Consider the following 16420-nt stretch of genomic DNA (forward strand, 5'->3'; position numbering starts at 1 on the left):
TAGAATGCCACTCAGGGATGAGTGAAGCTGGTCACTCTCATCTTAAATGTCAGGGCCAACTTGCCTAGCCCCGGGCTGCTACTCTCCTCATGGGGCAACGTAGAAGGCTTTTCCGGGAATGGAAGAAGGGTGGTAGCAAAGAGGAATATTTGGCTGCCAAGAGGAGGGCTAGAAGAGAGGTATATAGGGCAAAGTCTGAGTCACAGAGACTTTTACTTGATAACCTAAATCCTTTTACTTGATAACCTAAATCATGGGGAAAGGAAAAATATGATATTTAGGGTGGCAGGTCAGGTGAAGGGGGATAATCGGGATATCGTAGGTGAGCAGTGTGTGAAGAATGATGAAGGAAGGGTAGTGGTGAACAGTGAGGATATTAAAGATGCATGGAGAAAGCATTATAACCAGTTGCTGAATGAGGAGTTTGATTGGGTCAGGGAAGGTTTGGAGCCAGCAGATCCAATGTCTGGCCCTTGGCCTTTGATTGATGCTGCTACTGAGAGTGAGGCAACAGGCAGGATGAAGGTGGGGAAGGCAGCAGGTGTGTCTGAGTTGACTGCCGAAATGTTGAAGGCCTCAGGCGATACACGGGTGAGGTTAGTCACTAACTTGATAAATAGGATTATTTATGAGTGTGTTGTCCCAGATGATTGGCTGAAGAGTGTAACTGTAAATTTGTATAAAGGGAAGGGTGATGCCCTAGAAAGAGGAAATTATAGAGGTATAAAGCTTTAAGATCAGATAATGAAGGTAATGGAGAGAGTTTTAGAAGGTATGATTAGAGAAAGAGTGAATATTGATGAGATGCAGTTTGGGTTTATGCCAGGTAGGGGGACCACTGATGCCATATTCATTGTTCGACAGCTTCAGGAAAAATATATTGGTAGGAGAAGGGATCTTTATTTTCTTTTTGTTGATTTGGAAAAGGCCTTTGACATAGTCCCTAGAGAGGTGGTGAAGTGGGCAATGAGAAAGCTTGACTTGGAGGAGTGGCTGGTTAAGGTGGTTATGGCCATGTATGTGGGTGCTCACACCCAGGTAAGAATGAATGGAGATTTGAGTGACGAATTTTCCGTGAATGTTGGTGTGCATCAGGGGTCAGTCTTGAGTCCCATGTTGTTTATCATGGTACTTGAAGCCCTTTCACTTGACTTTAGAAATGGACTCCCGTGGGAGTTGTTGTATGCTGATGATTTGGTGTTGATTGCAGAGAACGAAAGGGAGGCGGAGGAAAGGTTTAGGAAGTGGAGAGATGGTATGGGGCACAAGGGCTTAAGGGTAAATGCAGATAAAACAAAAGTGATGATATTTAGGGTTGGTGGCAGTACTGTCAAAGACAGTTTGCCACAAGGGCGAAGTAATTCCATCTTGTGTGGTGTTTGTGATAAATGGGTGCATAAGAGATGTAGTGGAATCAGAGGTAGATTGCGAGATAATAATGATTTTATGTGTGCGGTGTGTCGGGGTGAGCAGGTGGAGATTGTCAGACGTGAAAGGATTGAACTTGCTGGTGAATCTCTTGAGTGTGTGGAAGAGTTTAGTTATTTGGGAGACATGTTGTGTGCTGGAGGTGGGGCTGGAGCTAGCTCTGTGGCTAGGGTGAGAAGTGGTTGGAAGAAGTTTAGGGAGCTCTTGCCTCTCCTGACATTGAGAGGACTTTCCCTACGTGCTAAGGGGCCTTTGTATGCAGCATGTGTTAGGAGTGTAATGCTGTATGGTAGTGAGACCTGGGCAGTGAAGGAGGAAGATATTCACCGGCTCAGACGTACAGAAATGACAATGATAAGGTGGATGTGCGGTGCGTCCCTGTGTCCAAGGCCTGGAGGGGCTGGGTTTACGATGGAAGAGTTGAGAGGTAGGATGGGACTGGAGTGTATTGGTGTTGTGATGAGGAGAGGTAAATTGAGATGGTTTGGACATCTGGAGAGGATGGGGGATAATAATTGGGTGAGGAAGGTGAGAAGCGTTAATACTGGGGGTGGGGTTATGAGGGGTAGACCGGGAAAGTCATGGGACGAGGTCATCAAGTGTGACCTCAGGGTTAAGGGACTGAACATGGAGGCTACAATGGATCGTGCAGCATGGAGAGCCGCCATTAGGTGACCAAGGCCGACACATGCAAGCATGTTGGAGCCTTTAAAAATGAAAACGAAAACCTTATAGTATAAACACCAGCAAAGATGATGGTATAAAATTTATACCAATATAACCTACTTCCAAGGGTATATTTGGCTGTGGTAACGTGTTTCTTTGTGCAAGCGGAAACAACCACAGCTTGGTTCTCAGCTCTGTTGGTGTCCCAGAAACAAACTGAAAACTTGCAGTTCCCATGAGAGTTATAATTCTTTTCAAAACCATCGCCTTCACTGATTTTCTTTGTGGGTTTTTGTTGCTTATGCATTGTTTTCTTGGCATCTAGCATTATACTGAATATTCCCATCTGTGTTTTGATGTCTCATAGCTGAAAGACTGAAGAAGACTGCCACAATCAGGAGAGGTACTATACATATAGGTAGAGTAATTGTAGATTTTAACTGTTTATGCATTGTCTTCTTAATGGCTAGCATTATATTGGATATTCCCATGTGTGTCTTGATGTCTACATAGCTGAAAGACTGAAAAACACTGCCACAATCAGGAGGGGTACTGTACATATACATAGGGTATTTGTGGAATTTTTATATTTATCCCTTGTTTTCTTAGTGTTTAGCATTATACTGGATATTCCCATGTGTGTCTGATGGCTAAATACAGCTGAAAGACTGGAGAACACTGCCACAAATAAAAGGGTACTGTACATATAGGTTGGGTATAGGCAGGATATACGTACAGTAGAGGATATTGTTCAGAACCCGGATATCATCCGTATCTGGATATGCCTTAGCTTTATCACCTCAGATAATCGAGGGACTACAGCACTGTATTACTATTACTCTTATCACAACTGCTACCACTACTAATTACCTTTCAGCTCCTCTTCAGCCCTAAGTCGAGCAGTGTTGGCTTCTTGCAGCTGGGTGGTAAATGTTGCCTGCCTGTCCTTCAGTGTGGCCATGGCCTTTAGGTCAGCACCATGTAGCATCACCTCATGCTCGTATTTGTCTTGGGCCTCCCTTGCCTCCCTAAGATCAAAAGGGGAAAAATTATGTACTGAGTGCATGTAGCAGGGTGTCTGACAATGGAAAGAAGACTGTAATGATTTAAAGAGCATGTGGGAGGGTACTCTGGGATGGAAAGAAAGAAATGATGTAGCTATGTGACATGTGCAGTTGCAGGGTGGTTTGGGAAAAAAAAAAAAAAGTGTGGGGGTATTTACCTATTCGTGTTATACCTATCTGTATTCTACAGGATCTGAGCCAAATTCATGTTGTCCCACCTCCAGTGATATAACTATCCAGCTTTGCTTTTAAAGCATGGATATTCTTTGCACAAACCACATTTTCATTCAAATTATTCCATTTGGTGATACTTCTATTTGGAAAGATATATTTTTGTACATCGCCCGAGCAAGATGGTATCTTTAATTTAAAACTACGTCCTTTCATTCTCCCTTCATACCTTACGATATAATCTTCTATATCAATGTTCTCTATACCAGGTGTACACTTATACATCATAATCATATCTACTCTTTCTTATAGCCTGTACTAGAGTCAGTTTCAGTCTTTCCTATCTCTCTTCATACTGCAAATCCCTTAAGCTTGGTATTATTTTTGTAGCTGCACTTTGCACCTTCTCTAAGTTATATGTTCCTTTAAGTGGGGAGGCCATGCCATGGCATCATATTCCATCTTGGTCTTATCATTATCAATTTACCTTGTATTTCTTCACTCATATAATTAAATGCTGTTCTTATGTTCATCAACAGATTACATTCTCTAATAGTTATTTATATTTCTCTGGCATTACCACTGCTGCATTATTACACTCAAATTTTTCTCCTGAGAAGTTTTGTTGATATCTTCACTTCCCATTTTGTAATCCCAATTTGGTCATCCCTTACTTATGCCCATCTCAGCTGCATTACACTCAATCTTCCATAAATGGCTCCATTTATGTAGTTGATCTACATCTTCCTGCAACTCTCTACAACTATTTTCATCTACAATTTCCTTCATGATTTTTACATTATCAGCAAACATACTCATATATAACAGAACCTCACTGGGCATTTAATTTACATATATGTGGACCATAATAGGGGCTAAAACTACTCCTTGGGGCACTCCACTTCCATGCTGAAAACTTGTCTCTAATCATTGTTCTCATTTGTCTGCTGGTGAGGTAACTCCTCATCTATTTCAATAAAGTACCATCTATGCCATCATTATTTTTAAATTTCCAAACCAACCTCTGATGTGGTACTCTCATCAAATGCTTTCCAGAAATACAAATGAAAATAGTCCACCTACCCACCTCTTTCCCGTAACACTCTTACCGCATCTAACACGGTAAAGGAGAGAGACAGAGAGAGTGCAGGAAGGAAAGAGAAGCACAAGAATGCTTACGCGGTGTTTACACGGTGTTTATATATACGGTCGCATAAGCATAACATCCATCAGCTTGGCGTTAATGAACACTAGGCCTTAGAATAGAAGCTATGGGCGAGTGTGAGTGAGTGTGGGTCAGTGTGTGGGTAGCCGGGGACAAGTGAGGGACGAGGGAGCATTGATCCTGTGGATTTACTAAACAGAGACTCCAACGGGTGGAGTTCAAGTGCAATGTGTGACTCCACGACCATCCTGTGAATCCTGTGAAGGTGTTATCGCTGTGAGAATATTACACCCGTGAGGGACTAGTCTTGTGTACTTCACACCCCTACTCACACACTGATATTGTAAGATGAAAATTGGACCCGCCATAAGTGAGTTGCCCTTGCTTACTTTTAAGAGCACTTATTAATCTGCATGTGGTTGATGTCACGACATAACCCGATTATAAATGTAGGAAAGTAAGGACAAGAATTTAAAAAAATATGTGTATACGAAGTAAACTGTGGTATAACGTAGCATATTGAGGGTAAACTGTAATTCTGTGTATGACCAAGTGTTGTAACAATGACAAGTGATGCCATTACAGCATACTGAGAGAGTAAAATTGCAATTCCAGGTATGACCAAATAAATAGTAGAGTCCAGCTAGGCAGGTTTCATTACCCCATTTCCCCCTCCAAGAGTGCAGGCGGCTACAAGCACGTTAATAACTTTGCCATAAAAACTCACCAAGAGTGTAATACATGGAGTAACTTCTCTGAAACCAAACTACCTAGAGGATATTATCTTATTTTTCTCTAAATGAGCAACTCTTTTCTTCTCTAAGATTTTTTTCACACAATTTACAAAGAGTACTTGTAAAAGACACTAGTTTCTGCCAATCATATAATGGTACTGAATTTGCTTCCTTCCAATCCCTTGCTACATCTCTCTCCTTTAGAGAACTTTTTGTTATCACATATATAGGTTTAACCAACTATTCAGCACATTCCTTCATTATCCAACCAGAAATGTTATCAGGTCCCATGGCTTTAGTTTTATCCACATTTGCATCAACTCTTAAAGGTCATCAGGTTCAAATTTAACCTTTTATTTTAACTACCATGTTCTCATGATTTATTTTTGACTCTGAACCTTTACAAATACTATCTAGAGTTTCTCATTTGTAATCTTATACATGTCATCTTCTCTTTCATATTCTTTATTATCATCATTAAAACTTACAATTCTATCTTTAATTTTCATTTTACTGTTTACCTATCTATCTATCTATTCCCAGACACCTCAATCCCATAAAGGGTGGCCATAAACAAATCGCCATGTTGCACTGTCCAATGCCACTTCATTGCCTTGCTTCCAGCTGACACCCCCCTCTCTCATATACCACTCCACTCCATCCCTCCATCTTATCCTTGACCTCCCCCTCCCACTCCCCCCCCTCCACCTCACTAGCATACACTCTCCTTGTTAGTCTCTCACTCTCCATCCTCTCCACATAGCCAAAACACCTCAATGGATTTCTCCTAACGCTTTCTATCACATCCACACCACAGTGCTACTTCAGTTACTCATTTGTCAGTCTGTCTCTCCATGTAACTTCACATGCTCCTCTCAAATAACTTACTTACTGACATGTAGGGAACACGTATGGGTTAGTTGTATGATTACCATCCAATGTTGCAAATGGATTCCTGGCTAACAGGAAACCATCAGGCTTTCACTCAATGTAAAAGCAGCCAAAATGGAATGAAGAGTAATAAAAAGGGAGATGGGAGATATAGGAAAAGAGGAGGGAACACACTGAGGTGGTTTGGCCATGTGGAGAGGATGGAGGGTGAAAGACTGACGAAGAGAGTGTATGTGAGTGAGGTGGAGGGGGGAAGAGGGAGGGGGAGGCCGAGGATGAGATGGAGGGATGGGGTGGAGAGGTATATGAGAGAGGGGGGTGTGAGTTGGGAGCAGGGCAGTGAAATGGCGGGGGACAGGGCGACTTGGAGGCGATTTGTTTGTGGCCACCCCAAACGGGATTGAGGCGTCTGGCAATAGATAGATAGATAGATAGGAGGGAAGACACAGAAAAAGAATGACAAAGGTGAAGGAAGATGTAGGCAGCTCTACATCAAGTGGATGATTTTCCCTCATACTTCTCTTTAATGTTTCATTCATTCATCCATCCATCATCCAATCCTATGTTGCCCCATGAGAAACGTAACAGCCCGGGGCTAGGCAAGTTGGTGCTGTCATTTAAGATAAGAGTAACCAGCCTTATTCATCCCTGAGAGGCATTACGTGAGCAATAAACCCCAACCACCCCTTGGATATAAACCTGCACTGGCTCAATCCAACTGGAGCACCGTCATTACCCACTAAACCACCAGGCACCATAATCTGGTAATATGGTTATCACCCAGCATAGTAAATGGTTTCCTGGTAAAGTCACTCAAATGCAGAAGGAAGAGGAAAGAATGAAGGAAAGAAAGATGGAAGAGGGAGTGAAAAGTAACCCATAGGCAGAAGGAAGAGGAAATAAAGAAGGAAAGAAAGACACAAGAGAAAGGAAGGAAGAGAGGAAAGGGCAGACACCCGAAGCAGTACTACATTGAGTGAATGGATGGTGAGTGTCCCCACCTACAACAAACTCTTCCTTTAATTTCTTATTTTGCCTTTCCGTCTTTCCCTTATATTCTATCAATTCGTCCTCGGCCTTCATCTTTCACTCCTCCATATCATCCCTCTCAGCTTAGTCTCTCCAAAGCAGCCAACCTCTCTATGATATCTTTACCAAAATCCTTAGATTCACAAATTACCTATATTCTTCTTCCTAACAATTCTAACCTCTTCTTAACCTCCTGCTCTGTTGCGATCCTCTCTGACTTTTTCTCCTTGGATTTACCCTGAAAACCTTTCAAATTCTGGTGTTTCAGGATTCCTTCTCGTGCCACTAGATCTAACCTTTGATGTATGTTTGGGTGTTGCTTCACAGAAATGGATAGACAGAGTTGTTTTAAACAATGCCTTTGTTATCTTACAAGAATTTTGTGGTCATCTGATTTTCAGAATATTCACAACTTTACAATACAGCCTTTCATTTTCTTATTATTTCTTAATCTATAGACGCTTATCCCCATACCCGTGGGGATGGCTGGACTGCACCATGGCCCTCCCGTGGGGATAGCAGGAAATCTAGACAATACACGATAAAATAGCTACTTCCAGGTCAATGGAAGTATCACTTGGCGTTTTTTTTTTTTTTTTTTTTTTTTTTTTTAATAGTATGAGAATAGGTCATAAGGGACATTTCACTGGGTAATGAACAGGGAAAATTAGCAACCAAGTGCACGTGGGGTGTTGCCACGTGATAAGTTAGCTACTTCATGGCTGACAATATTAATTAGCCTTTTCCTTTTTTTTAAGATATTTTTTAGTATGAGAATAGGGCATAGGGCATATTTCAATGGAAAAAGCGAATGCAAAAAACCGGTCGGGTGTTGTGTTGAGCAGCCAGGCTGTAGCTAGGCGAGGGAGGGGGTAAGGGAGGGGAGGTGGGGAGGCGAGGCAAACAGAGAAAAATGGCTAAATTGGTAACACTGGATGAGAGTACTAGTGGTATTAGCAGTGCTGCCTATAGCTACACACCAGCAGTACTGATAGATGATATACGACAGTACTTGAAAGCCCAGGAGATTTTAAAAATCCCTGGATCACAGAAGTAACGCCCCGTGGTATGGTACTTATATAATGAGCGTCACGGCAGTGAACACCCGTGGGTAAAGGGATGTGAAGGCATATACTTAACACAATTACACAAGGATAGCTCTCATGTCCCACATACTTGATAAACTTTTGCATTCCACCCAGGTTAAGTCCAGTTGCTGTGTGTGTATGTGTGTGAGTGTGTGTGTGTGTGTGTGTGTGTGTGTGTGTGTGTGTGTGTGTGTGTATTTACCTATTTGTAGTATACAGGAATTAAGCAATGCTCGTTTTGTCCTGTCTCCATATCCACATTTATCAAGTCTACCTTTACACACATGAATGTTTTCCTCATGCACCACTTCTTTGTCTAAGTCATTCCAAATATTTAAGCATTTACCTAATATACCTAATTCTGACACACACGAAATGTACTATGCTCGTGGGTTTCCGTCGCTGTTTCTCAATTAGTCGAATTTAGCTTTAAACCCATTTAAGTTTTTAGACTGGACGATCTCTTTGTCCAGGCTATTCCATAAGTCTATACTTCTGTAAGGAAAGCTATATTTCTTGATATCCTTCAAGCAGCTTGACTTTCAATTTCATTCCGTGTCCTCTTGTTGCTCTCTTATCCCATACAAACAGATCTTCTTTGTAAATTTTATCTACACCCACCTTGGTCCTGAACACTGCAAACATGTCTCTCCTCTTTCTCCTTTCCTCTAAGGAAGGCAAATCCAGTTTTTCCAGCCTCTCTCTGTATGACAGGTCTGTCACACTGGGGACCATCTTGGTTGCTGTTCTTTGTATTCTCTCAATCTTGTTTATATCTTTCTTTTTGTGTGGGGACCACACTACCACTGCATATTCTAACCTGGGGCGGATCATGGCCAATATCAATTTTTTCATCATCTCCTCATCCATATAAGGAAATGCTACTCTTATGTTAGTCAAGAGTTTATAAGTCTCTCCAACTATCTTGTTAATGTGCTTTTCTGGTGACAAACTATCTTGGACCAGCACTCCCAAATCTTTCTCTTCTCTCCTTTTTGTGATTAATTCATTACCCAACAAATTATTCAGTGATGGCCTCCTGGTACTTTTACCCATTTCCAATATTTTACATTTCTTTACATTAAATTTCATTTCCCATGTCCGGCTCCAATTGTGTATCCTATCCAAATCCTCCTGCAGTATTTTACAATCCTCCTCAACCTCTAACTTCCTCAAGAACTTTACATCATCAGCAAACAGACTTGCATAACTGTTCACTCCATCTACCATATCATTTACGTAAATCAGGAACATTACTGGCGCCAACACTTAGCCTTGAGGGACTCCACTTGTTACTTCCCTCCATCCAGACATCCTATCCTTTATTACTGTCCTCATTTGTCTGTCTCTCAAAAAGTCTTTCATCCATTCCAGAAGTTTCCCCTTCAGTCCTCCTATATATTCTACTTTCCACATTAGTCTCTTATGAGGTACCTTGTCAAAGGCCTTCTCTAAGTCTAAGTACACACAATCCACCCAACCATCTCTCACCTGTACCAAGTCAATCGCTCTTGAGTAAAAACTCAACAAGTTAGAAACACATGGCCTTCCACTTCTGAATCCAAACTGACATTCAGCCAAAATATTCATCTCTTCCAGATATTTTATCCATCTGTCTTTCAGGATTCTCTCACACAATTTTGCGACCATGCTGGTTAGAGACACTGGTCTATAATTCAGGGGTTCTTCCCTGTTTCCTCCCTTGAAAATTGGTACCACATTTGCCCTCTTCCATTCTTGTGGCACTTTCCCCTCTTCCAGTGAGCATACGATTAAACTGTGAATTTTATCCACCAGTTGTTCTCTGCATTCCTTCAGTACCCAATTAGAAATTCCATCAGGTTCTGGGGCTTTCCTTACATCTTGAGTTTCCAGTAATTTATACACTTCCTGTACCTCCACTTTTATATCTTTTATCACCGGAACATTTCTAATCACTCCATCTCCTTCCACAAGCTTCTTTTCTTTAGTGAAAACTGACTGGAAACGTTTGTTCATTATTTCTGCTTGCATTGCCACATCCTTAAAGACCTCTCCTTCTACTTTCAGTTTGGTGATTCCTTCCTTTTGTTTCAGTTTGCCATTAACAAATCTATAAAACAGTCTGGGTTCATCCTTGCATTTGTCTATTATACCTTTTTCAAAATTCCTTTCTTCTTCTCTACGTATTCTTGTGTATTCATTTCTTGTTCTTTTATATTCTTCCTTTGTTCTGTTGTTACCTCTCTTTCTCCAATTGTTCCACACCTTATCTCTCTCTTTTTTTGCTATCATACACCTTCTATTAAACCACTTCTTTTTCCTGTTTTCTTTCCCTCTTACTCTTGGTACAAATTTTTCCACTCCCAAATTATAGGTCTAGAAAGATATCCCACTTCCTCTGTATCTCCCTTGTTTCTCTGAATTTTCTCCAGTCAGCATTTTCAAAAACTTTTCTCAATCCTGTAAAATCTGCTTTCCCAAAATTATATCTTCCCTGTCTATGAAGCTCGTCTCTTGGCTCGACTTTCCCTATTATCATATGGAACACAATGACCACAAGATCACTTTTTCCTATAGGACAGAAATATTTCAATGATTCTATTACATCGGGTTCTTTGGTGAACAGTAAATCTAACCTTGCTGGTGTGTCCTCACCTCGAAACCGTGTCTCTTCTTTGACCCATTGCGTCATCACATTATTCATTATTATATTTAATAACATAGTGCCCCACGAATCCTAGCTGCCTCCCGAGTACCATTCCTCCCAGTTCACCTCTTTACAGTTAAAGTCACCCACCAAAATTATATTATTGCTTTTCTCAATTATTTTTTGCAAATAGCTAGCCATATCTGACAACATCTCATGGTATTCGTCATCCTTCCATGCTCTTGTCTTTGGGGAAACATACACTACCGCCATATCTCTCTTAACATTCTCTCCAGTTTCTAATTTCATATATATCACTTCAGCCCTGCCTTCTCCCATTTCCACAGTATCTACATTTATGTTGTTCTTCACTGCTATCATCACTCCTCCTCCCTTTTTTTCTTTTCTGTCTTTTCTCCACAGTTTGTATTTACCATCTCCCAAATGAACATCAATATCTTCTCTTTATTTGGTCTCTACAAAGCACATGACATCAGGTTCATGTTCTCTCAAGAAATCGTTAATTTCGATCCTTGTCGATATGAAACCATCAACATTAGTATATATCACCTTCAAATTATTTTTGACGTTTTTAATACCCTCTTCTCTCTTACATTCTATCCGTACCACTTCCTCAAATTCTGATCTTTCACAGCCATCCCCCTTAGTTTCCTTCACTTCTATTTCCTTAAATACCATTTCCTTACTTTCACATCCAATACTCTCCAAAAAAAAGGATTACATTCTTCCTCTGTCCTCTTATCATTTTTTTCCTTTACTTCTTCCTTTAATGATTTTAAAACTTCTCTTTCTTCTTCATTCAGATCTTTTCTTATTATAATATTTTCCATCCCCGCCTCTTTGCTTAATTTCCAGGTCACTTTAAGTATCTCATTTATTACACTTTCTGATGTAAACTTGACTCTCATTGGTCTTGTTTCCCCTTCCTTATAAGGCCCTATCCTCCTTACTTCCTCAATTTCTTTTACCCACTTGTCTCCTTCGGGGTCAATCTTGCCTAATATTCCTCTCACCAGGTTCGTGTCTCTCTCGAGTCTTACGAACCTAACCTTTTCTTCCTCTTCCCTGTTTCCAAATACTACCACGCATCTGTTCCTTTCTACAGTTTCTCTCAATATTTTCTCTTTTTTCTTCAGTATTTTCACTACATTTTCTTCCAATTTTTTCTTGTTCATTTCCCTTTCTTCCTGGATGATCTCTCTTAAGCTAACCACTTCTTTCTGTTCTTCTTCTACATGTGCCCAATTTGCCTTATGCTCTTCCAATACATTACTCACCTTCTCCATTTTATTAGTACTCTCTTCTAGTTTCCTCCTCAATTCAACATTTTCACGCTTCAAATTCCTAATCTCTTCATTCGCTGTTTCATTGGATTGGATTAGACTCTGTATGGTAGTATCCGTATTTTCAGACACATCCTTTATCACTAGATTCTCTACTTTCTCTTCAAGTTCGCTAATCCTCATAATTAATGTTTTAACCAGGTCCATGACACTGGTATTTGTATCAAATCCTTGAAATTCGAGTCCCTCATTGTTTACATTTTCGGCCATGTTTCATATTGGTTAAGTACCAAAACATCTGTTACCGAAAAAAAACTACAAACATTCATGTATACTACAGCCAATAAATCTTTACATTTTTGGTAGTCTATTAACTTTAATTATTTTAAATTTAAAACAAGACCTTAGGAGACAGGACAGACAAAATTCCTGAAACTACTTAAGGTTAGCAGCGATGGCTGGGACGTCTGCTCTCTCCAGCAGTTTCTCCGTGTGTGTGTTCTTACCTTACCTAATTGTATCTTTACAGGAATGAGTCAAGCTCGTACTGTCCCGTGTCTTAAACCATATTTATCGTACATATCCTTAAATTTGTGAATTGTTTTGGCACACACTATTTCATTCGGTAGTGCATTCCACTGATCAATTGCTCTGTTTGGGAAACTGAATTTCCTTACGTCTTTATCACCTCTCTTCTTATGCAGTTTTTTGCAGTGTCCTCTTGCTGATGCTTGCCCATAGGTTAAGTAATCATTTATGTCTATTTTCTCCATTCCTGATATGCATTTATATAGCATTATCATGTCACCTCTTTTCCTTCTCTCCTGTAGCGTTGGTAGATTCAGTTTATTTAGTCTTTCTTCGTAGCCTAGGTCCCTTAAGCTTGGTATCCATCTTGTAGCGTCCCTAAGAACTTTTTCAATCTTGTCTATGTGCTTTTTGAGATGAGGACTCCAGACTACTGATGCATATTCCAGGGTTGGTCTAATGAATGATGTTATTATTCTTCTTAGCATGTCTTCATTTATGTATATGAATGCTATTCTCATATTTGCAAGCAGTGTATACATGTTCCGTACCTTCTCGCTGATGTGGTCAGCCGGAGATAGTCTGTTATTCATAATCACGCCTAGGTCTTTCTCTCTTTCTGATGTGTATAGGGTTTTATTTCCTAACTTATAATCCCAATCAGGTCTTTTTCCACTTTTACCAAACTTGATTACATGACACTTGTTCACACTGAATTCCATTTGCCATGTACTACTCCATTCATGAAGTTTATTTAATTCTTCTTGTAGCTCTTTACAAGAGTCTGTGTTAGTAATTCTCCTTTGTATTTTTGCATCATCTGCAAACATATTCAGATAGCTCTCATTTCCAGTGTTACTGTTTATATCATTTATATACACTAAAAACATGATTGGTGCCAGCACTGAACCCTGTGGTACTCCACTAGTCACTTCTTTCCATGATGAGTAGTTTCCTCTTAGTACTGTCCTCATTTCTCTTTTTATGAGAAAGTCTTGCATCCAACAAAACAGTTTGCCTCCAATTCCTCCTTGATGGTACAGTTTCCATAAAAGTCTTTGGTGTGGTACTGTGTCAAAAGCTTTCTTGAAATCTAAATAGATACTGTCCACCCATCCTTCCCTTTCCTGTATTGTGTTTGTTACTCTGTCATAGTAGCTCAACAGATTAGTAACACATGATTTTCCTTTTCTGAAACCAAACTGTCTTTCTGTTATCATACTGTGTTCTTCTAGATGATTTACCCAAGCTTTTCTTATAAGTTTTTCTAATACCTTGCTTACAACACTGGTCAGTGGTACTGGTCGGTAGTTGAGTGGATTTTGCCTATTTCCTTTTTTGAATAAGGGGACAATATTTGCTTTTTTCCAAATATCTGGTAATTTACCTTGACTCAAGGATTTCTTGAAAATTAAAAATAATGGTTTACATAACTCCTTTGCACATTCTCGTAATACCCAACATGAAATTTCATCAGGACCACTTGCTTTTCCTCTGTCTAATCTACTTGACTCCTCCTGTATAACTTTTTCTGCTATTTGTATATCTGGTAGTAGGTGTGGACATGCGTGTTCCACATAGTCCCTCTCAAATTTTTTTTTCTTCTGTAAAAACTAATTGGAAATTCTTATTTAGTGTGTGTGTGTGTGTGTGTGTGTGTGTGTGTGTGTGTGTGTGTGTGTGTGTGTGTGTGTGTGTGTGTGTGTGTGTGTGTGTGTGTGTGCGAGGATAGGATGGCTATGGATGGAGAGATATGCAAAAAATTATGTAAGGTTGGTGTTTTGGGATGGAAAGGACTGCAGCTGAGAAGTGTTTGTGTGAGAACTAGATCATTTGAAAAATGATGGCACCGAATAGCATATGAAAGAAGGTGGATCAGAATGAAAAGGGCTGCAACTGAAGAAATGAATGCAAGAAAGGTGGTTATGATGGAATGGGAGACTGAAACTAAAGACTGTATGAAGGAGGTTTGGCCTGAGATGAATAGATTGCAGCTGAAGAGTGTGCTGCATATGTAAAAATTTGTCGGGATGAAGAGAACTGCAGTGAGAAGTGATGTAAAATGGTGGGATATGTACAGTAGAATAAGGAACTGCAGCTGAGGAGTATACAGTATGCAACAGGATGGACTGGGGTAAAATAAAGGCATTTTACTGTGATAAACTTCATAAAATACAAATATGAAAGTGTGAAAACACTGACATGAGCTGTTGAATATATGCAAGAGGAATTTTATGCTAATACACACATCCTCCTCCAGCAGATGCATAGTGACCTAGAGCTAGTCTAATCAGTCCTGACATTTAAAGCAAGTGACCAGCCTCACTTTCCCCTGAGTGGTATTATGTGAACAATAAACCACAAACACCCCTCAGATGTAAACCCTTGCATGCCCCATCTGGATATATTGCCTGAGTCCATGAGACCATTAGGTGTCATTTGGTTTATGGATATCACACAGTGTAGTAAATGGTTTATCAGGTTATAGTAAACCACTTGGCATGTTACTCAATGACAGTCATCTGAAGGCACCACAACATTGAGTGAGTGGATGATACGCACCCCCACCTACCACCAATTTTAATGAGGTCGATAAAATACATGAAAAATTATTATAATACTGACTTGATCTTTTCATTGGCTTCGGTCCTGGCTCTTTTCTCCTCCTCCTTGGCCTTCTTCAAAGTCTCAGAGGCACTGTGAAGTTCTTTATCCTTTGCCTGCAGCTCCTCCTCAACCTGTGTGTAAAGAACATAAGTTAGTCAGAGTATATGTTTGTATAATGGTACTCTATTCACTCTGACACGAGTAAAATTGTCATCTCCTCATCTTCAAAAGTGTGCTATAGCAAGAGATAACACTAGAATATGGTGCAAGACACAAAGTGCCATGGAAATAATGAAGAATATCAGTACTGCCTCATTCTATTACTGAGCTATGGGAAATAAACCACAAAAGGACAAAAATCTCTACCTCATTAAAATTAATGAACTATTGTTCATATGTAAGTGGTGGCATCAATACACTCAAGCTGCTCCACTGCCCAGTTATACAAATGTCCCCCAACTCCATGCCTAGTGGACTGCATGAGGAGAGCACTTTCAGCCTGAAGTCTACTGGGCTCATATTCAGAAAAGTCTGGGGTTGTTACTGCTATTAGTAACTACTAATATGTATGCATACAAAAAATAAACACACAGTTAAAGCGCTCCCCTCCTTCCTCACCCCTAATTTACATAAAATCTTCATCCATCACCAGGAGCCTGTGTGTAGGAAAGGTGAGACTGGAATTATGTTTGTATACCTTCTTCACTTTAGCCTGGCACAAATCTATCAACCTCTCCACCTTGAAAGCTAAGCTTTAACATGAGATTAACATTAAAATATGGTGCTAATCATGGAGAAGTGTTATGGAATGAATGTAGTGCTATGGTATTGTCTTAATCTGCCATCGAGCTATGGGATATAAGCAGCAAAATAAGAATCTCTGCCTAATAGCAAACAAAGTACAGTTAACCTGTATGCATGTGGTAATACATAAACACAAAGCAAAAATGCATTTCCTGGCTAGGGCAGGGAAACAGGACATTTTGAATTTAAGGATTTAACTGATCTTCCACAAGCCCTACTGACATGTTATAAAAAACACACCCACTTATACCAATATGGCAATCCTGAATGAGACACCTCTCCCATGTATTCAGTAAGGACAATGAGTATCAG

The 16420-nt window shown here is 40.1% G+C and overlaps 1 protein-coding gene across 1 annotated transcript in view; it reads right to left on the minus strand.

The window, feature by feature from the left end:
- The window catches only part of LOC145402051 (nucleoprotein TPR-like), a gene marked incomplete at its 3' end in the record, with an annotated part of 419889 nt that overhangs the window by 196892 nt on the left and 206577 nt on the right, over positions 1–16420 (minus strand). Inside the window, exons 21-22 of the mRNA XM_080274148.1 lie at positions 15319–15435; positions 2965–3118 (exon numbers count right to left, since the gene is read on the minus strand). Of these exons, the coding sequence (XP_080130274.1) occupies positions 2965–3118; positions 15319–15435 (271 nt within the window). The remainder of the gene's footprint in view (positions 1–2964; positions 3119–15318; positions 15436–16420) is intronic.

Source organism: Coenobita brevimanus, chromosome 57, assembly GCF_032717465.1.
Source record: "Coenobita brevimanus isolate Jiangsu-jjx chromosome 57, ASM3271746v2, whole genome shotgun sequence".
NCBI lineage: Eukaryota > Metazoa > Arthropoda > Malacostraca > Decapoda > Coenobitidae > Coenobita > Coenobita brevimanus.